The sequence below is a fragment of the Juglans regia genome, chromosome 13 (assembly GCF_001411555.2).
Source record: "Juglans regia cultivar Chandler chromosome 13, Walnut 2.0, whole genome shotgun sequence".
NCBI lineage: Eukaryota > Viridiplantae > Streptophyta > Magnoliopsida > Fagales > Juglandaceae > Juglans > Juglans regia.
Window position 1 is genome coordinate 37,941,188 of NC_049913.1, and position 22,351 is coordinate 37,963,538.

General features: G+C 37.5%; 1 protein-coding gene across 2 annotated transcripts; it reads right to left on the reverse strand.

Annotated features, from left to right (window-relative positions):
• Nucleotides 1-1,824: 1,824 nt before the first annotated feature.
• On the reverse strand, nucleotides 1,825-21,304 carry LOC109002548 (ATP-dependent DNA helicase homolog RECG, chloroplastic). Of its 2 annotated transcripts, XM_035684283.1 has the most exons (18): nucleotides 21,144-21,304; nucleotides 20,863-20,957; nucleotides 20,550-20,632; nucleotides 20,363-20,477; nucleotides 19,245-19,796; nucleotides 19,034-19,146; nucleotides 17,646-17,880; nucleotides 15,758-15,921; nucleotides 14,641-14,722; nucleotides 13,734-13,823; nucleotides 12,754-12,988; nucleotides 6,067-6,137; nucleotides 5,650-5,802; nucleotides 5,426-5,569; nucleotides 4,682-4,840; nucleotides 4,051-4,134; nucleotides 2,241-2,813; nucleotides 1,825-2,072 (listed from the first exon to the last, which is right to left on the reverse strand). In XM_035684283.1, the coding sequence occupies exons 2-18, from the start codon at nucleotides 20,899-20,901 to the stop codon at nucleotides 1,980-1,982; spliced, it is 2,985 nt and encodes a 994-aa protein (XP_035540176.1). In that variant the 5' UTR covers nucleotides 20,902-20,957; nucleotides 21,144-21,304; the 3' UTR covers nucleotides 1,825-1,979. The 2 variants fall into 2 exon arrangements, with proteins under 2 accessions (XP_035540176.1, XP_035540178.1); XM_035684285.1 differs by lacking the exon at nucleotides 21,144-21,304 and having other exon boundaries at nucleotides 20,550-20,645.
• Nucleotides 21,305-22,351: the final 1,047 nt, after the last annotated feature.

Consider the following 22,351-nt stretch of genomic DNA (forward strand, 5'->3'; position numbering starts at 1 on the left):
AGAGGTGGACCCTACTCTTGATGATTGGGTAGGGAACCATATTGGGACCCACTTGTCTGCTTGTCCTCTCAAACCTCCCCTTGCATTGCTGATTGGGCAGCCCATGAGCATACCCTGTCTTGTAATCCCAGTGGATTACATGTGGGCTCCTCATTAACCATATCCTTGACTTCACCTTTTACAATTCCAAAGTGGGATTCTTGTTTTCTGTTCTTTTCTCTGTCGGCAAACAAAGGAGATGAATTAAGAAAAAGCCGTGAAAAATGCTATAACCATTTCTTCTCTGTTTAGGGTTTTTAATTTTTTTTCCTTTGAGGAAAACTAAGTGGAGGGCAGACTCTAGTAAACGGCATATGATTACGTCCATTGAATAACATTATATATAGATCTGATGCATAAACCAATATAGAACTCCTTCTGATTATACATAACTCAATATACTTGCAAATAATCCGATATTGAACATAAGTCAGTGATATCATCATCTTTTTCGAATCATACTAACTACATATAAAATAAGAAAACAGTTTTCATGAATCTACCAAATATACATCGGAAAGTTTGAATGAAATCCCATAATGCTCAAGAGAATTTGAATATAAATGTTAATTTAATAATCTGTATGCATATACGAAGGTTTCAATGGAATCCTATATATAATGCTTGAGAGAAGTTTAAATTCTTTGTAATGGTTCTACGAAACTTCAATTACACTAATATTGATTTGTATTTTTAAAATTAGTATGTACTCTCAGATGTAACTCGAATCTAATTCAGTATTGAACAAATTTTCACTTGACCATAGTTTATGTGCACATTCTTGCAGTATGAACAGGGAGAGAATCACCATGATGAACTGTCATTTTAGTTGCTTGCTGCCATAAATGTTCACTTTCACGAAATAGGAAAATAAAGCTCGAATCATAGCATATGCTGGACAAACTGAATAATGATAACAGTAAAGCCTTATAAAGACATTAATAAAACTTTACAGATAGTAGGAAGGAGAGATGATAATAATTGAAAAAACAAAAACCATAATGTCAATTGGTCAAGAAGACCTTTGATGCTCTTTACTTTCTTTTAATTTTATTTACAATAAAGGGAATTGTATCTTCAATTTCCCCCACCATGCCATTCCACACTTGATGATAAATGAAAATGCAATTTGACCCATAGGCAATTGACATTATGTCATTTTTCCGAAAGTAGTAAAATAAAAGACTACATGCACAAGATAAGTACAAGCTCTGTCATAACACAATTATATTTATTTTGTGACTGACCCACTTAGACTAGAGCTAGCAGTTTCACTGTAAAGAAGTAATTTTGAGTTTCGATAAACTAGTAATTAGGGACTCATATTGGATGATTCAGCTAAGAGAGATGGACAACATTAAACAGTACTTGTGCAAGTTTACAAATGCTTGTAAAAAGTTTCTACTTTTTAGACCATTAATCCAATCCCAAAGTGAGCTATATCTATAAGAATTGATTTTCAGTTTTAATCTCTTCACATTGTCGGGCCAATGTCGTAGTTTGAAAATCTTTAACTATATTGGAATTGTCGATCCAATCCAAATTCACTAACTTCAATTTATAACCTATTAAGATATAAATGATTAAATATTTATCTTTCCATCAACTTAAGCTTTTAAGCTTTTAGAATAAGAAGTGAAGTTTTACGTGATATTAAAACAAAAGTTTTAAATCTTGACTCTACACTTTATTCAATTTAATTAAATATTTCACGTATTGGGCACACTCATTGAGAGAGAGTACATATAACACACACAGATAGAGTGTTGAAGCATTGCGACAGAAGAAATTAGAACCACCAGTAATATTGTTATAGATTGAAAGTATCAAGCACAGAACAATAAGATGTATACAGCTGCAAAAGCAGTATTAATTTTGTGGCCAACGTACCATGAAACATCTTGAGGCATAGAATAGTGGAAGTTCGATATGTTTACAACTCAATCGCCTAGAAGACAAAGAGGCTGTCTCATACTAAGTTCTGCTTTGAGTGCCAGGAATCGCTCCAAATCATGGGAATCACCTAAAATTCTCTGCATTGAACAAACCGACATTCCTCGTTTTATACTTTTGGAGAAAAAAATATTTAAAAACAAAACAAAAGAGATTATGATCAAGGCCATCAAGTATGAATAAGATACTGGTATATCTAAAACCAAAAAAAAACAAACACAATAAGGGGTTAGAGAAATAATGTTTACCAGTGCAGCAAGATGTGCCTCTTGTAAAATATTCCCATCTATCTCCAACCGGGCAATAGGAAACTCCGGAAGATGGCCTGACTGTTTTTTACCAAGCAAGTCGCCAGGTCCACGCAAAAGGAGGTCTGCATTTGCCAAGTAAAAACCATCCGATGATTTCTCTAGCACCTTTAACCGGTTTAGGCTACTGGCAGTAGAAGCTAACAATATACACTTAGATTTTCGCTCTCCACGTCCAACTCGTCCTCTAAGTTGGTGAAGCTGAGCTATTCCAAACCTCTCGGCATTCATAACAACCATCATAGATGCATCTGGAACATCCACACCAATCTCAATTACTTGTGTAGAAAGTAGTATACGTGTTTCTCCAGATCTAAACCGCTTCAATGCTTCTTCTTTCTGGTCACTCTTCATTTTTCCATGTAACAACCCGCAGCTGTAACCCTGAAACCTACGAGATATAACTTCAAGATCTGCAGAAGCAGCATGAAGCTGGGGCAGCTGTTCAGACTGTTCAATCACTGGATACACAAGATACACTTTGCCCCCTACTTCTAGCTCATCCAGCATCATCTGTAAAAGCAAAAGTAATTAACAGAAACATAAGACTGCTGCACACGTTCAATTAGAATCCATTAAAAACCGACTTTCATTCCAGAATAATAAACCTTTAAAACCTGATACACGTCTATATAGAAATACTTGAAAAAAGAAACACAAAAACATATATATGAAGTATATATTTTTGGTGCGACCAATGGCTAGGCTTTCTAGAGATGTGATCAACCCCTCATACCGAGGTAAAAAGCAACATTTATGTCCATGTCCAAAAATCAATGCCAATGGCTAGGCTTTCTAGAGATGTGATCAACCCCTCATACCGAGGTAAAAAGCAACATTTATGTCCATGTCCAAAAATCAATGCCACATAACGTGAGTGAAGGGATATTCCCCCCCCTCTGTTCCTTGTTTTTTGAACGATTCATGGGGTATATTGTTCCATATGGTTAGTATACAAAGAATAATTTAAAGGCCCAATGCCAAAGCTTCTATGACTCTCCTTGCTTTATCTCATTGTTTTACAATCCTTAAAGTCCTTAATATGTAATCTATGATTGGTGTAAAAGCAATCTAATGACAAAAAAATAATAATTTGGAGATAGGAGGTGAGCACGTTGTGATGTGAGCATCCTATGAATGGTGTAATCTCTTCTATGGTAAGGTAAAGTGAGTTTCTTCCAAAGTCTTTAAATGATACGAAGAGACGTGACGGTGAGAGAGAGAAGTCCAATATGAGCATCTCATCTGTTTTATTTTATCATATTTTTCGCTTATTCTTCTTCTGTAATATTGCAGTTTACTTCTAAAAAATATACAATACTGGGGAGTCCTTTGTTTCTAAAAGGGCAACGATTTTTTTTTTAGACAAAAAGCAGATATTTTGCTATTATTCCCTCAACGACTACAACTTAAGTCCAATACAAATACCTTCTTGTTTGCATTGATGGCTTTCTCATGTTTCAAAATAAACAATCACTCTTAAACCAGAGAACTACTAAAGGTCAGAGAAATGATATTACAGAGAGAGAACCGTTTACAGACATAAAGAGATTACACAAAAGTCAATCCGCAAATTGACGTGGTTTTACGTGATCCGTTAGATCTACTTTACAATAAAAGTAACTTTACAATCTGACATATTGCATCAAGTCACGTCAGTTTGTGGATTTACTTTTGTGTAATCTCTTTGTGACTGAAGTATTTCTCTTACAAAGAATAGCAGGTTGTTTACAACAAGAAATACAATTACCTTGTAGACCTTCTCAAAGCCATCATCATTTCCTTCAATAATGAATGTTTCGACTGGTATTCTTCCAGGAGGTAAGTCAGTAATCTGTAATGGATAAACCAAAAAAATACATTCACGAGGAAACAAAAAGCTAAATAAAAAATTGTAAGAACATGAGGGATCCAAATATTTGATCATGAAGTCAATTTTTTGTGTGTGTAATATACATATAAAGAATAGCACAAAACTTTCCAATCTACAAAACCACATCTTGATAACATCCAGATAAAAGGACCATCCAGATACCCTCTCCCAATTAAATTCAATGCACAAGTTCTTATAAACATCCTACTAATGACCTTGAAAAATCACCAATTGTATTTCAAATAAACATCCTCCTTATGACCTAGAAAAATCACCAACTGCATTTCAAATCACCAATTGCACAAGTTCTACAGTCTTATCCTCAACATACATTCTTTTTTATGGTTTTTTTTTATAAGTCTCAACATACATTCTATAACATTAAAAACAAAACGGAAGTTACTAACAAAGAAGCATTTGCAGATTGCTTCAAATTGCACATTAACAGACTCAAGAACTCCATTTCAATGCAGCACCAGATCATGGAAAATGCAAATTGTTCACATACCTGTGTAAGCGACATATCCCCAAATAATGCCAGAGCAAGTGTCCTCGGGATAGGAGTGGCTGACATGGCCAGAACATGAGGTGCCATATGCACATCACCTTTTGAGGACACCTCTAAATTGCCCGCCTCCATTCTTGAACTCAAAGAGGTATAATATAACTGCAGGGAATAGCTGTCTCAATCACTTCAACTTAGATAATGAATTGCAGAACATAAAACGACTTAAGCATTAATTAGAAATTTCACATGTTGTTGATGAGGCAAAATGAAAAGGCCTAGCTGACCTAGATTCTAGGAAAACAAAGAGAATGACAGCTTTTCATGGCCAAGAAAATGGTTTCAGAAATAATCTGACAGGTGCTATTTTAGATCAGAATCTTGAATGTTGATATTTCTACCAACAATGTTTTATTCTAAGTAAATAAAACTCAGACGTCATAGGATGAACGAAAGAACTCATGCTCCAGAAACTAGGATCAACACTGTCAGGAACAGGAGTTCACTGTGTGAAGTTGTGAAGACGTTACTCAATTTTACTCAATGATAGATTATCTTCAAAGTACTACCCCACAATCAAATTTAAGATTAAAATAAAAAATTTGGAACTGCCTAGTTTTCTGGGAAATGTGAAACTGCTCATGCAGGTGCTTCCCCCTAAGGCGGGATATGCTCCCCTACCCATGCCTTTTAACATTCAGTACTTCACCAGAAAACATATCATCTCAAGTCAATGAAAATAACCACCTTGCTGTTAAACCTTCCTCTCTGAATCACACCAAAGCGATGTTGCTCATCCACCACTGCAATGCGTAAAGCAGAGAACTCCACATTCTCAGCTATTAGACTGTGGGTCCCAATGACCATTGAGATATTTCCAGTATGGAGACCCTGCAAACCCACAATCTTAATGATATGTATCTCAAAATGGTCAAAGAAAAAGAGCAAAGGAAAAGATGATAATTCCATGCCTCACGAATCATCCGTGATTGTTTTGATGGGGTAGAACCAGTTAGTAAAGCAACTGAAGGTTTGAAGTCAACCTCCTCTATATTCTCTAGCAAATTAAGCAACTGCTCATAATGCTGAATAGCAAGCAACTCAGTCGGAACCATGAATGCTGCCTGCACATTAGACATAGTATTCCGAAGAATAGTTATATATTACAAAATATATTTACAGGACTAAAGTTCAAATCAATTAAGAAACATCAAATTAAATCCATGAAAAAAATGCAAGCTACATGTCACAGAAGCTGAAATTTGTGAAACTGACATGTAGCTTGCATTTGTGAAAAGAAATTAATAATGAACTAAAATATTTTTTTAGATGTAAAAAAGCAATTTTTTTGGTGCGTAATAACAAAATAAAATCATTACAGTTACTACCTGATATCCAGAGCCAAGAACCTCCATACATGCCAAAAACGCTACCACAGTTTTCCCGCATCCAACATCACCCTGAAAGGAAGTTTCGCTAAATATGACCTAGATGGAAAACCTTTTCATTTTTTATACTCTTGGTTGCATGTGCACAGATGTCACTGAAAATACTGCAACTCAATATTTGGAATAATCTCTGTTAATAGAAAACTTTTTTTTTTTTATAAGTGTAAGTATATTAATAATCTCTGTTAATAGAAACTGAAGTAGAGAGTTCCTTTTTTCCCCCTGGTAAAGGAAGTAAGATGTAGAACAAGCTTGCAAATGCTTACAGGCCTACTAGGAAATCAGCAGTGGATGATCAAAGGAAACCAAAACAACCAGACAAGAAATTTCCCTCGTTAATAAAAGGTAACTTTAAGTTGGGTATGCAAAGTTGGGTATGTCTGATATATAGGCACCGATTCGAGGGAGGTAACAAAGGGAAGTTTACTAGATGAAAGAACATAAGCTAAGAGTTTTGAAGAGTTTTGAGTTCTCTCTAAAAAACTTCTCTCTCCATACACTTCCTGTTTTCGTTGGTTTTTTTTCTTTTTTCTGGTTTGTTGGTACTGGTACTGGTACTGGTACTGGTGTGTTAATGGCAACAGTTCCTTGAGAGTTTTGAGTTTTTAGTCCAGTCTGGGTACCGTATTCGTTTGTCTTGATGGGGCTGTGCAGGGAGGTTGTTATTGATCAGAAGGTTTTTGAGTTCAGAAAGGAGAATGAAAGGTGGTGGAGAATCACAGAGAGCAGTCGTCGTGTGGTGAAATACATCTCTTTGGATCATAAAACCATGGGATGGTTGGGCTCTATGGTGAAGCAATGTGCAGCATCACTGGGTTCTGCAGAGTTCCTGAGAACTTGTAGAAAAGGAAATATGGTATTGATGGTACGGAGGGGTAGTAATTATTATGGCAGTTTTATTGCCCTCTTGAAATTTGGGCATGACAAGAGAAGAGGTATGATTGTTGTGCCGGAAGGAAGGAAGGGGGAGGGTTGGAGAAATTTTGGAGATACAGTGAAGGAGCTTAGTCCTCATTTCTCTTCCTCTGTCTCGAAGGTGAGAAACAGAGCACCTAGTGCTTTCCAGGTAGGAAACTTGAAGCTGTTCAGGCAAGAAGGTGGTGCTTCATCGTTAATAGCAGGTGGTTCACGGTCGTATAGTGAGGTGCTTCAAGCACAGAAGGTTCAATCGCGAGATGTGAGTGTTGTGGTGCCAGCCGTGGCCTGTCCAGAGATCGTGCAGAATTGTGGGGTAGTTGGCAATGTATGGTTGGGGTCAAATGATGAAAGTATACTAGGGATGCTGAGTAATATGGAGGAAAAAGTTGGGTTTTTATTGGATGAAATTCTCTGGTTGAAACGCAGTGTTAAGGGGAAGGAGGTGCTGCAGTTTGGGATGGGCCGTGAAGGAGATGGGTTGGGCTTGGGCTTGGGTGCTGGAAAGGGGAAGCCTGTGATGGGCTCTAGCATGGGCTTTGGTGTGGGCCAAGCCGTAGGCCCAAAATAATGCTGGAAACAGAGGAATCGGGCGATGCCCGAGATTTCGGTCCTTGGCCTAAGTCAAACTCTGGCGGCGCCGATAAGCGTCTCGCCGGCTCCCATACCGGCACAGAAAGAACCGCCAGTGGCGGTCGACTACCATGGTGTGCCGGTAAGGCCATTTGGACGGGAAGATGGGGACGACGGTGAGGTAACAGAGGAGCTGCTCATTTCGAGGGCTGTTTTCCCGTCGCCTTCAGCTGGTTTTTTGTTGGAGAGCATTCAATCTCAGCCACAAGTGGTGGTCGAAGGAGTAGATGTTGCTCCTATGCAGGTACCGTTGGCAGAGGATGGGTTTTTGGTGGGTTTCACGACGCTGCCTTGTGGGCTATTGCTGGAAAATACGCAAACAAGGCCGTGAGTGGTGGATGGAGGCCCAGTGGTGAATCCAGAGTAGTCAGTCATTTCGAAACATCGCTTTTCATCAATGGGGTCTCTGATGGGTCTTGCTCCTTCCAATGGGGAGTTAGATTCAGTGTGTGGATCAGAACTGGCTTTATTTTCTCCTGTCAGCACAGGTGAGGAGGGGGCCATCCTAACTCCTTTGTGTACACTCCCTCCCAGCTCTACTTATGGGAGTTGTTCGTCAAATTGGGTGTTTAAGAAGGTAGAGGAGATTCTAGATGTCATTGGGATTTCTTTTGGAGGTTACGAAGAACATTTCAAGGCTCTTCTTATAGCACTTGAGGCTAGTCATTCGAAGTCAGTCACAAAGCGGGATAGGGAGCTTAAAAGGCTAACTTGTTCCATTAATTATGATGTGAAAGAAGGGAGCGGTGGAAGGGACAGATCAAAAGGGAGGGGCAATATAGTTTCTTATGAAGCCTAAGATTATATCATGGAATGTACGGGGCTTAATGATCGCAATAAACGCATTCGTATCAAATCAATATTGCGGATGTAGAAGGGTGATGTGATGTGTTTTCAAGAAACAAAGATGCGTTTCATTGATAGGAAAGTTGTGCAAAGTGTATGGGGGTGCTCGTATGTGGGATGGACTTATTTGGCTTCTTTGGGAGCCTCTGGTGGAGTGTTATTCATGTGGGACAAAAGAGTTACTGAGTCAATCGGGAGTGTATCGGAGAATTCTCGGTCGCGATTAGATTTAAAAATGTGGTGGATGGTTGGAAATGGGCATTTGCAGACTCATATGGCCCTAACGTGGATATGGATAGGAGAAGGTAGTGGGAGGAGTTGGCAGGTCTATACTCATTATGGGATGTGTCGTGGTGTATGGAGGGCAATTTTAATACTATTCGCTTTCCTAGTGAGCGCTCAGGGCATTGTCGGAATTCTCTGGCCATGGATGAATTCCATGAGTTCATCTTCGATCTTGACCTCATGGATCTCCCCCTGGTAGGGGATGAATACACTTGGTCAAATGGACAGGTGTGGTTGAGATTGGATAGATTCCTTGTATCTCCTGCGTGGGAAGCTCATTATCCGGAAGTTAGTTAGAAACGATTAGCTTGAGTCAGTTCTGATCATTTTCCTATCCTTTTGGATTGTGGGGGTATTCATAGGGAGCATTGGTATTTCAAGTTTAAAAACATGTGGCTAACAACGGATGGGTTTGTAGAGATGGTGCGTGCTTGGTGGTCTTCATATCAGTTCATTGGTACTCCAAGTTACATTCTTGCAAGTAAGTTGAAGGCATTGAAACAATATTTGAAGAAGTGGAATTTGGAGGTTTTTGGTCACATTGACAATCAGAAGGCTACACTATTGGAGGAACTGCAAGAGCTGGAGGATAAAGAGTTATTGAGAGATAATTCAGAGAAGACGTTATTGAGGAAGGGTATGGTTATAGCAAATTTGGAGAGGGTTTTGTTGTCAGAGGAAACTTCATGGCGTCAAAAATCCAGAGCCCTTTGGTTGAAAGAAGGTGATAGGTGTACGAAGTTCTTTCACAAAGTGGCTAATTCACATCAGCGTAATAATGCTATCGAGTCACTCCAATCAGGTTCTCAGGTGTTTTCTTCTCCTCCCAAGTTAGAAAATCATATAGTACATTACTATGAGACTTTCCTCACAGAATCGTTTTCTTGAAGGCCGAAGCTTGATGCCTTGAACTTTGAGGCAATTGACATGCAGAGTGTGAGTGTTTTAGAGAGACCTTTTGTTGAAGAGGAGATTTACAAGGTCTTATCTGGAATGGCTAAAGATAAAGCACCGGGGCCGGATGGTTTTTCAATAGGTTTTTTTCAAACTTGTTGGGACATTGTGAAAGGTGATGTTATGCAAGTTTTCAATGAATTTTACTCTCTTCAAAAGTTTGAAAAATCCCTAAATGCGACCTTTATTGCTCTCATTCCTAAGAAACACGGGGCTGTGACTATTGAAGACTTTCGGCCTATAAGCCTGGCTAGTAGTGTTTATAATATTATCTCGAAAGTTCTTACTAACAGGCTTAGGAGTGGTTTGGATTCAGAGATGAGTTGAGATAGGTTGAGATAGTTTGTGAACAGTAGAATAAAAGTTGAATTATTTATTATATTTTGTGTGAAAATTTGAGAAAATTGTTTTGAAATTTGAAAAAATTGAATTGTTTATTATATTTTGTGTGGAAATTTGAGAAAATTGTAATGATGAGATGAGATGAGATGAGTTGAGGAGGGTTGAGATGGGTTACGAATACAAACGAGGCCTTAGTCCTGTGTTGGAACAAATTATCTCCAAGTCTCAAAATGCATTTATTCGTGGGAGACAAATTCTTGACTCAGTACTCATTGCAAATAAGTGTTTGGACCACAGATTACGGGAGGGAGGTTCAGGTGTGCTGTGCAAGCTTGATATGGAGAAGGCATATGATCACGTGAACTGTGAGTTTCTATTATACTCACTTGAGAGATGTGGTTTTGGGGATAGGTGGATTTCATGGATGCGTTATTGTATTTCAACCACCCAATTCTCAATTTTGGTTAACAGCACACCGGCTGGATTCTTTGACAGTTCGCGGGGTCTACGGCAGGGAGATCCTCTATCTCCTCTTCTTTTTATTATAGTTATGGAAGCTTTAAGTAGGATGGTGCAGGCTTCTATTGGGGGAGGGTTTTTATCTGGCTTTCAGGTGGGCAATGGTTCTGGTGGTCCTACTATCATTTCACACCTTCTTTTTCCAGATGATACGTTAGTTTTTTGTGAAACGAATAGAACCAGATCCAAACTCTACGAGCACTATTACTCTGTTTTGAAGCAGTGTCAGGGCTAAAGGTGAATATAGGCAAGTCTGAGATGGTTCCTGTGGGTATGGTCTCTAATATCTATAGTTTAGCAAGCCTTCTGGATTGCAAGGTTTCTTCTTTCCCAATGAAATATCTGGGCCATCCGTTGGGAGCAACTTTCAAGAATAGAGCTATATGGGATAGGGTAGTGGAGAAGATAGAGAATAGGTTGGCTGGCTTGAAACGAGTGTATTTATCAAAAAGGAGCCGTCTCACTCTTATCAAGAGTACTCTCACTAACCTCCCCACTTATTTTTTATCTTTGTTTCCTATGCCTGTAGGGGTGGTGAACAGAATGGAGAAACTCTTTAGGATGTTCTTATGGGGGGGCATGGGGGAGGAGAAAAAATTTCATTTGGTGAGTTGGAAGCTGTATGTGGCTCAGTTGTGATTGGGGGGTTGGGTGTGTGTAACTTGAAAACCTTTAATAAAGCTTTAATAGGAAAATGGCTTTGGAGATATCATTTGGAAGGGGGATCATTGTGGAAGGATATTATTGATGCTAGATATGGTATTGGGCTTGGAGGTTGGTGCTCTAATGAAGTGAGAGGGGGGTATGGTGTGAGATTATGGAAGAATATAAGAAATGGGTGGTCATGTTTTGCAAATCAAATTCGTTTTGTAGTTGGTGAGGACAATCGAATCAAATGTTGGCGAGATGTGTGGTGTGGAGAACAAGCATTGGAAAGGGTTTTTCCGGCTCTATACCGTATTGCAGTTAATAGGGAAGCCTCAGTGGCGGATGTGCGGTTATTTGCTCATGGTATGCACTAGTGGAATATTCTATTTAATAGGAATTTTCATGATTGGGAATTACCTAGTGTCTTCAGCTTATTATATTCCATGGAGATTCCTATGGCACAACGAGATAGCTTGAAGTGGAGGTCTAATAATCACAAGATATGTACAGTCAAGGCATATTATAGCATCTTGACTACACATCTTGACAATACTCCGTTCCCATGGAAGAATATTTGGAGAGCTCGTGTGCCTTCTAAAGTAGCTTTTTTTGTTTGGAATGCTACTCTTGGGAAGATATTGACCTCAGACAATTTGAGGAAGAGAGGTTGTGTATTGGTGGATTGGTGCTACATGTGTAAAAAGAATGGAGAATCCGTGGACCATCTCTTATTACACTGTGAGGTAACAAGGGTGTTGTGGGATGAGATCTTTCAAAGGGTTGATGTTGCTTGGGTTATGCCCTTGAGGGTGGTGGATTTGTTGGGTTGTTGGACAAAGTTGCAAGGCTGTCAACAAGTGGCAGCAGTGTAGAAGATGATTCCGTTGTGCATTATGTGGTGTACTTGGACGGAAAGGAATGGGAGGTGCTTTGAAGATAAGGAATGCACAATGACCGAGTTGAAGAATTTTTTTCTCCACACTCTAATGTGTTGGTTTTCCACTATTGTTTTGCATAGGGACAATATTCAGGATTTCTTGTCTTTAATTTATCGTTCTTAGAATGTATTTAGGAGCACTGATGTATACTTCCTGTGTACAAGGGCTATACCTTTTTCATTCATATATATAATATCTATCTTTTATTGATAAAAAAAAAAAAAAAAAGTAAAAATAACATAAAGGGAAGCTCAGGATTGCCAATATAAATCAGCATATTGAAGCATATCTCTTTTCTATAGCTTCATATAAAACAGGAGATGACAAACAAGAATTCTTGCGTCATATTTTTCCAAATTATGCCACCCAACTCCAACAACAAGAGGGAGAATGTCATTTAATTTTAGACAATTTAGTCCAAGATCTAGACATTAAAACCATAGGAACAGCATTCATATACGTTTATAAGATATAAGCCTGAAAATAACTAAAAATGGGCTGCAAATAATTTGGCAAGAGAGCAGCAATAATGATGTCAAATGTAAACCCTGTAACAGCCGATTCATAGGTATTGGCCGCTTCAGATCCCAAATAATTTCTGAAACAGCTCTTAGCTGACTAGAAGTAAGGGAATACGGAAGAGCCTTCAAGAAATTCTTGGTGAGACTGGACCATTCTTCCACATAAGTAGCATTTAATTCAGGTTTTCTATACCTATCCAGCAAGCCATCTTTCTCTATTTTTGTACCAAGGCCTTCAAGCATTTGGTATAAGCGTCCTAACTGACAGAGAACAATGATTTGATTAGTTTGAGTCAATGTGTTACAAGTGCATAACAGCAAAGCATAAATACTACCAGCATTAATAATTCCAGAAGGGACTTCAGAGATGAAGCCATTAAGAACATACTTCACTATAAAACCATCCAGTAGCTAGTAATGTGAAAAAGAGAAGCAAACAGTTTATAGGAATCAGGTCCATAATACCAAAACAGCATTCTCATATCAATTTTTTTTTTCGATTGGCACCAGGTGTCCAGGACAAGTCCCTAGCTACTTGTCCCAGGGTAGCATTCTCATATAAAATTAAAAGTCTTTATTAGAAAACATAAAAGTGCTTTCTGAACGGAATAACGTTTGCAACAAAAGTACAGCTGCAAAAAAATTTCCTGAAGTCCATAAACAAACTCAAGAGTCCAATGCATATAGAAGCACATGAATTGCTTAATGATGGTTGTGATATGTGCACACAACACATAGTACAGAAGTTTTGGGTGTGTCACAATAAAATGTGGAGACTTTACATTGAGAACAATGAGGGAAGTTACGAGAAAATCCTTATATAGCTGCTATTGAAAGGGCATCAGATGAAAAAGTAAGAAAACTATAAGCATCCAACCACCAAAGATAAAAGTATGGCTTCATAATAGCAGCAAGGAGCCAATGACCAAAAGGTAGCTATTTAATTACCACCTCAACAGTAGGAGGAAAAATCTTAATTAGCAATGTACTGCAAATAAAGTTTCACCTGCAAATAAAAGAACTCATCAAATATAAGCCTTTTGCGTGCCAAATCCGCCTCATTTATATTCTTTGGCTTGTGAATCCCAATGTATGCCTACATCATTTAAAAACAATATTATTTAGCTCTCCACTGAAAATCTGCACACTGAAAACAAAGTGAACACTAACACAGCATGTACATCCATATTTCATTGTTTAATTAAAACTGCTAAAGTATGAACAATCAAAGAAAGATTCAGAAATAAGCAACTAGGTCAGCACTTGAATAGCTGAATGAAGCACAGTGCATAAAAGAAAGTTCCCAGCAAGAGCATTTAATGGAATTTGGGAGGAACTGGTATTAGATAGTGGTAGAGCAACCCTCTCATGTGTTATGCCGTGCATTTGGTAGGAGAAGAGTAGGGAGAATAGTTTCGGGCATGGAGAAACAATGGGTAAAATCAAGTGGAATTTTCTTACAGTTCCGTTTTGAGGTCGATTTTTCTTTTGGAACCTCCACATCTTTTCTCATTTTTTAGATTCTCTTCATTTAGATCTTGATTATTAATTTCCCAATTTTCCAGAGGTTTTATGCCCTTTATATTCTTCTTTTGTACTTGGGTTATGCACCTCTTGCAATTTTTAAAGATAATTTATTGTTTATCCAAATGGAAAATAAAAAATCTTCCTTAGATAAAAGAAGATAAGTGGCTGGTTTATGATAATACTAGGTAGCATAGATATCTGACAGACTCCAATAGGCTGTGCATTTCTACATTAATATCGCTACAGGACAGGAGCAGGGTTCTAGGTTCCCATATGCAACCCGCATACCTCAATAATGCCTTTTATAATACTAGTGAATGATGACTATGCCACTTGTGAATAACCAAGTATGCATCGGAAAAACAAACAGAATTAAAGCTACTTACATCATGAAGGCTTAACAGTCCAAAGTCTTGAGTAATATCTTCAGGAATAGGGTCGACATTAATAGGCAAAGCTTGTAAGGTTCTGGGAAAAATCGAAATAATAATTTTGCTATCAGTAGAAAGGCATGCTTACAGACAGAAAACCAACCAATTATTTACTTTTAAGGAAATAATAAAAAACAATACGAAAAAAATTTATAGTGAACAAACAAGGAACATCATTACAGTTAAATAACTTCTTTGATGTCATGACAGCCAAATAACCAAAGTGTCAAGCATCCAATTGAACCTACTCAGCTTTTTCACTAGAATAAATAGATTGCATCCAAAATTATGATGTAAACAATGGAATAAAAACCCCTAGGGGTTGGCTCAAGTGGTAAAGGCCTTGGGCTTGGGGGTATGCTCCCCCTAGGTCTAAGGTTCAAATCCCCTTGGGTGCAAACAATCTCTAGGGGCCATCAGACTGGGGGATTTTCCCCCTGAATTACCCAAGGTACACTTGCGGGAATCTCCTTGCCAAGGGCCTATGCACCCCCGGGATTAGTTGGGACACTGTCCCTGGACACCCGATGCCAATAAAAAAAAAAACAACAATGGAATAAAAAGAGGGTAAGCTAATTAATAAGATTACATTTTACACCCAGGAAAAAAATTTCATACACACACATATATAGAAAGTTGGTAACAGAAAAGGACTTGGGACATTTATCCAGTTACTGAAGTCTCTTTGAACTGTGCATATCCTCTGTTCAAACGCAGTTAGATAAGGAGGCTACTGCCTCTACAAAGGCCTGGAGGCATTCCTCAATTTACTAAAAATTTCTAAATTTCACTATCAAAATCCCCAAGATAAGTATACTTCTTTCCATTAAAAATGTCTCAAAGAAAGCAAACTCCCTTCACAATTCAAACAATTAGATGAAGAGGAATGCTATCACACTAAAAGTTCATATTTCATTACCAAAAACAGCCATTTTTCAATGAAGAAACATGATTCTTCAACTAAGATAGCTTCCCACAAATATTCATAAAAGAATGTACATAACCAAGAAAAGGAAAGTTTAAGGGTGTAGTCATGGTAAATAAAACTATGAAAAAGGCAGAAGGCACCAACTTTGCAATAATGTCTCTAAGAAAAGTTGGATTTATGCGCCCTTTAGAAGGGTATATAGGATATGGCCTCCCTTCTGCACAATAAGATGGATCATTTTCATCTTCCAGCACATCGATATGGTACTCTCTCATTTCAAAGTGATCTTTAGTACGCATAGTCCTCACCTATATCAGAAGGCAATATTTAAGAAAAAGTCTTACATATATTTTTTTTTCTGGGGTAGATGGGAGGGGGTAAGAACAATTTTGACATTTAGCAAAACAAAGAAGAGATTCATAATATTCGAAATAGCATCCTCAAACAGAAACTACGCAAAAACTGTGCTTAATTTCATCAAGATAAAGTCTAGCCCCTTCAGTTGTCATTGTCCAACTACACCAACTGATGAACCAATTTATACATATAATAAAAGTTAAAAAAAATTACATCTGGGCTACAATGTAATGTAATTCCCAGGGGAGACTTTAACCAGTTGTATGGATCTTAGAAATATCTTACATTCAAAAAATCATGATGCAATCATGTGCTGGCTGATGCTCTTTTGGCTCTACCAAACACCACAAGAATACATAACAAATTCACGGGTAAAATGTTTAGAGCAGGAGCTAGTGCTATGTTTTAGTTGTCTTGGGCCATAGCATAGGCAGTAAATCTTGGAAAGGGCGCGTGTAAAATGGAAAAGTAACTAGTCTCTCATGCACAAACTTTACTACAATATGCTAGCATAACAAAAGCCACAGAAGGGAATAATACAAAGTACATTAATAATGAGGAAACATTTATGTTCACATATTGCTAGGAGTATTTTGTCCAACTAAAGTGGCACATCATATGGAGAAACTACACCGGGACTTCTTATGGGGGGAATAGAAACGAGTTTAAATTCCATTTAGTGAAATGGGCAACAGTATGCACCTTGAGGGATAGGAATGCAATAAATTTTGAAGATCGTGAGCTGTCAATCAATCAGCTTAGAACATTCTTTTTTAATACTTTTATACCATTCGCCGATTGTAATTGATTTTAATGACTTGAACATTCATGACTTTCTTGTCTCATTAGATAATCATGCATAGCATAGCCTGCATGTCCCATGTACTTAGGCTAAGCCTATTATTATTTTCAATAAAATCTAGTTTGACGATTAAAAAAAAATAGTTTAGAAATCACTTTCCCATATCTTGGAGATCTGCCTTCACCACAACATCATTCCTGGTTTTGTACTTGAAGTTCTTAGCCTTTCTGTTTCAATATCCAAACTAAAAGTGAACATGCATTAATCCCCATTGTCAAAAATCCCCACCAGCTCATAAGAATAGAATGTGACTTTTAAAAATCCTATCTATATTGTTTTTCCAGTCTTGCAGCCAACAAAAAACAAAATGTTCTAAAAGAAACCATCTGCAGCAGCATGCCTGTGCATGATACTCACAATCTCTACAATAACATCACCAATGATAGCGTTAAGACCATTTTCTTAGAGGTTTAATAAAAGCAATGATGTAAGGATGGCATAAATAGTTTGTAATTCAGCAGGATTATACAAGAATCTCATAGCACAAACATACACAATGCCCTTTCTATTTAAATATTGGTAAGTTACTGCCAAAAAATTGAGTGAAGAAAAAGGAAAAACCTCATCAAATTGATGAGTAAATAGAATGAAACCAAAAACATGTTCACATATATCAGTTTTAAAATACTGGCAATAATGTCTCACTCAAAGCATTAAGATCACATAATGAGGATTTATTAGATTGTTTGCCTTTTCTCAAGGTATGACTCTTGCTATATAACTCCATAAAATGGAATTGAGTTCAAGACCCGTCAAACCACATCGAAGAACAAAACAAGTAACTCAACGACAGAGAATCTCCAAGAAACTCACCTTACCACTTACGCAAACAATCTCTCCCTCTTTATGCTTTGCTTCAAGACTTTTCAGAAAAGGTTGAAATGTAAAACGAGTACCACGAAAAAACTTCTTCAGATGCAAAAAAATTGTTTTATTTCCCTTGCTATTAATATCATTGATTGTATCCTCAACATTTGATTGATTTTCTGTAATCTCGCAGCCCACTACCACCTCAAGAAATGAAAAAGAAGAACTAGCTCTGATTCCCCTGCAAGAAAAACCATAAAAGTTATGTATAAAAAAAGATTCCATCTCCCTAATGTTCTAAGCAGCTACTGACTTACACAATTGGAATAGACAAAATCAAATGATCTAAAAAGATACAAAATATTTGACCAAAAGTAAATATGTCAGTTGATGTGCTTTTGAAAAGGTTGTTTTACATGGAGAAAAGCACAATTGTATATAATGCAAACCCTTTGCACTGTGAGAAATACGAATGCTTTCGAAGTTATCAAAAAAAGGAACCAAAAGTGCTCTTTAGGGATCATAGCTCCCGTTTCCTGACCCTTCAGAATCCCTCTGTTCAACTTGAAGGCTCATTTGTATTTCTTCTCTACTCTTTCTCTATTCGGTCTTAGTGGTAAAAAGTCTATGACGATGGAGTTGGTTTCCATTCAAAATGAACAATTATGACTACAATTACTGACTCATATTGATGAGGGTTAAAAATATTATATCAGAAAAATGGATGAAAATTTATATCATACTACATCATAAGACTAAAAAATACCTCATGATATATTTTACATATTTCCAATTTATTTTATATTGAAAGTGATTTCATAGAATTTTTTTGTTATAGCCTTAGGCATGACCAATCATATTGGTCAAACAGCAGGCCTGGATCAGCTGTAGACTCAAATCTTGGGTTTGATTTCACACTAGGAGTTTTTCTGAATTACCAATACACTATTATGATGGGTGTAGTAGTTTATTCAGGGTTTACTCCCCAAGGTGAGTCCAAAGAGCCTTGTCTTGGTGAACTTTCACATCATCAAAAATATTTTTTTTTGATAAGTAAGTCACATCATCAAAAATATAATTAAAATTAAACAAAAGCATGGAAATAATGAATACACATGTGCATGGGTTGTATGCTAGTATCTTGGTATTGCTTTGAGTTAGAGTTGACGCAAGCAAATTAATTCAGTTTAGCGCAAGAGGATTAGATGCAAGCACTCTATTAACACCTCCCATTGCCAAGTGCCAAGGCAGGCACCCAAAGCTCTATAACAACAGTAATTAAAATATCTTAAAGAACAAGCTGCAAAAGGTCTAATCAGTAGAGCATCTTGCAAGAAATACAATCAACTTCTCCAAATAAAACTCAATCCTTTCAGGGGAAAAAAGAGGAATACCTGGAAGACAAAATTTTCCCAACAAAAATCAGGTATTGCCCGTCATCAATTGCAGTCTGTGCATTCTGTAAATCAGCATAGCTTCGAGGAAAATGACGTAGCAATTGCCGCAACTACATGGGGAAAAAAAGAAAAAGAAAAACATAAACCCATGATTTCTAGTTAAGAATATAAAAACTAGAAGGCTTCGCTTTATAGATATAGCGCCCACCGTGTTGAAACCAGAACTTTCCAGCTGACGACAGTGCCTCTTACTTAATCCAGGGATGCAATTGATAGATCTGTCAAGAAATAATTGAATGGAGGCAGCATTTAGTGGGGATTCAAACCCCACTTTGACAGAAGATTCCTTCACAGTGACTGAATAATCTGATTTTTCTATGGTTTCTAAAGCCATCGGCTGAGAAGGCTCACAAGAATCTTCTTCTTTAAGTAAGGAAGTCGTTACATTTTGAAGGGTAGGAGACAAAGGCGGCCATGTTTCAGTACAACTCTCTTGAACTAGCTCTGTACCAAATGAACTGGGAAGAATTCCTTCACCATTTTGGGTAGCTAAAAGCTTACTCATTTCAGACCAACATGCAGTCTCATCATACAGTTCAACCTGAGGAGAACTACCTAAAATGATGGATGGGAATTTTTTACATTCCAAGGAGTCATTGAACTCATCCTCTGCACCTTTAAGGTTCATACGAGATTGCTTTTTAGCTCTTCCATTATCAATGAAGTCATGAAGACCATCATAATCCATCATAGCACATACCTACGACAAAACAAGTTGCAGTATATAAGTAGTTGACCTGGAAAAAAGCAATTAGAGAATTCTTGAAACTCGTTTTGAACTGCTTCACAAAAGGTATGAAGAAACCCTTCACGAGCAAGCATATAACTTCTTTCTTTTTGTGTAAATAAGAAAAAAAATAACTGTTGTGCTATAAATTCAACAGACTACCAAAACTCCAAAAAGCCCAGGTGTGCCATTGGGCTAAGGGTGCCTGTACAATATTCATTGTGACTATTTCCCCAATGAGGAAGTATTGAGTTCAATCAATTTTGGATGTGGGAATTCCTTAACAGCCAAACCATGCACAATTACAGTCTTAAGACATGCTCAATAATTTGGATCTCCCTCACAATAATATAGAGCCAAGGAGTACCAGAAAATCAGGACTTCCCAATGAACAATTTGCTAGATATATTACATAGATTCAAAATGACAGTGTTACCAAATAATTCATGCACATGAGCACCAAATGAACCACTGTCCCATTCTTTAAGTTATGATAGACCAAAATAGACAGCACTCAATGTGAACAAGCAAAGATCTACCTTCTTCAGGATTTTTGATCGATCTTTGATTCTTGCCACTTCCTCCAACCATGACAAGTCATGCTTTGGGCGAGAACAAACTTTTGATATTTTTGAAATGAGAGACTTATTGAACCTGCAATAAGATGATGCTGGTGAAAGTAATGTCTACAATCGTCCCATGATCAGTAATAATGAAGTGCATTACCTCATTTTTCTACCCAAAGCATTCCGGTATCCTCTATCAGCTTCAAAAACAATAGCAGCTCTCAATCGTTTCCCACAGAAGCACTAGCAAACAAAACTTATACACGTTCAAATATGTCAAATTTACAAGAAAAAATTCATATGGCAATTAAGTTCACCCAAATCAAGTTTATTTTTATCCCCTACTCTTTCTTCAAGACTCAGGAATCAAGCTTTCTGGAAGAGATGGAGAGGAGAGGGGGGGAAAATACATAAATAAATCAAGCTAAATTAAGCCGAAAAAAAAGGTTGAAGAGTTTGATATAAGTTGATACCAAGCCACATGATTGCACAATTGGGATTGTCAGTGCCATATGCCACAAAGCTTACTGCATGAACAGAACATGCCTGAATAACATCAACGCCAAACCTGAAAACCACATTTCCTTCCAATTAATCGACCAAGGCGAGAAACCAAATACGAGAAACGATTAGAACTATCGAAAAAAAATGAAATCCTGATGTTTGATTGAAATCTGGGGGCCATTTTGTTCTCTTTTTTCCTAACGCAAGAGCTTAAAAAGAAAAATGAAAGCTCGAGTAATTGTAAACGGACCTGAGACGCAGTGGTTTTGGAGAAGAGCGGAGTGAAGAGTGAGAGAGCCTCCCAATGGCTTAGCTGAAGCGAACCTTCCACAAACATCAAGACAAGGGAGACGTTAGGATGGGCACTAGTATTATTTGCATTTTGCAGCATTTTTCTTAGTTGTAATACTTTGAGGCTACTCGTCTCCGCACGACACAAATCATATTTATTTTTTTCTATTTTTTAAATTTTATTTTTGATTTTATTTCTTTTATATTTATTAAATTATTTTATTCATCATTTATTTATTCGATAAGAAAAAAATAAAAATAAAAAAATATTATAAAATTATTTACATAAACGAAGGAAACAGAAAAGAAGAGGGAAGAAAGAATCTAATTGTTTACGATGATATATTGAGAACGGCTTGAAGTCGCCACTATAAAAACGATTGGTAGATTTATTGAGACGAGCCTTGTCGCCTTTAAAACACTAGAAGAGACCTAACACCAGCTAAAAGCCTGCCTGACCTTCATACGGCTGCTCTATAAATACTCTGCATTTAGGTTTCACAAAGCGCCGTTCCATCCTGAGTTCAGCTTCCTCTGTCATGGCAGTTGCTGTTTTTCCTAGGCTTAGGTTCTGTGTTCAATCAGCTCGTTCTTTTTACTTTCTAGAGCAGACAAGGTTATATAGAAGAAGTAAGCAGAAAGGGCCAAGGCAAATAGGGGAGAGCAACACAAAGATGATATGGCTCTGAAAAACCTGTAGGTTTTCTACAGGGTGCCCTGCCGTTCTGGCCCTGTACATCAAATAAAAATTGGCATCATAGTACGGGTTTTGTGCCTTGGTGGGGTGGCTATGGGATTGAATCTTCGGTGTTCAGATAACTTCCCCAAGTTTATCTGGCCTGAGCTTCTTTTCCCATTCCCATCTTCCCCTCTACATCACAAATCCGCCTCCAAATGCCATTACATTAACACCCCCTATCCAGATCTTTGTTTTCCTTCTGGAAAATTTTTGTGGGTTTTCTTTTTCTTGTGGAAAATATGATCTTTTTTTTTTTTTTTGATGAATTTCAACCTGAGTCCAGGATCATATGGGCAGTTAAATTTCCTTGCGAACTTTGAAGTTCAAGCTACCAAAGCAGCTATAACTCCTTAGAAAAGGTAGGCTTTAAAACTCACTTATCAAATGAAAACAAAGAATAGATCGTATACTCTGACTAACCTGAGAAG

What these genes read in the sequence shown, in the direction of transcription:
- LOC109002548 (XM_035684283.1), bottom strand. Translation starts at nt 20,901, where the DNA reads ATGGCACTGACAATCCCAATTGTGCAATCATGTGGCTTG. An exon ending in AAAGTTCTGGTTTCAACACG is followed by an intron (nt 19,147 to 19,244) that starts GTGGGCGCTATA and finishes TTCCCCATGTAG; the next exon opens with TTGCGGCAATTGCTACGTCA. An exon ending in AATCACGGATGATTCGTGAG is followed by an intron (nt 5,570 to 5,649) that starts GCATGGAATTAT and finishes GTGGGTTTGCAG; the next exon opens with GGTCTCCATACTGGAAATAT.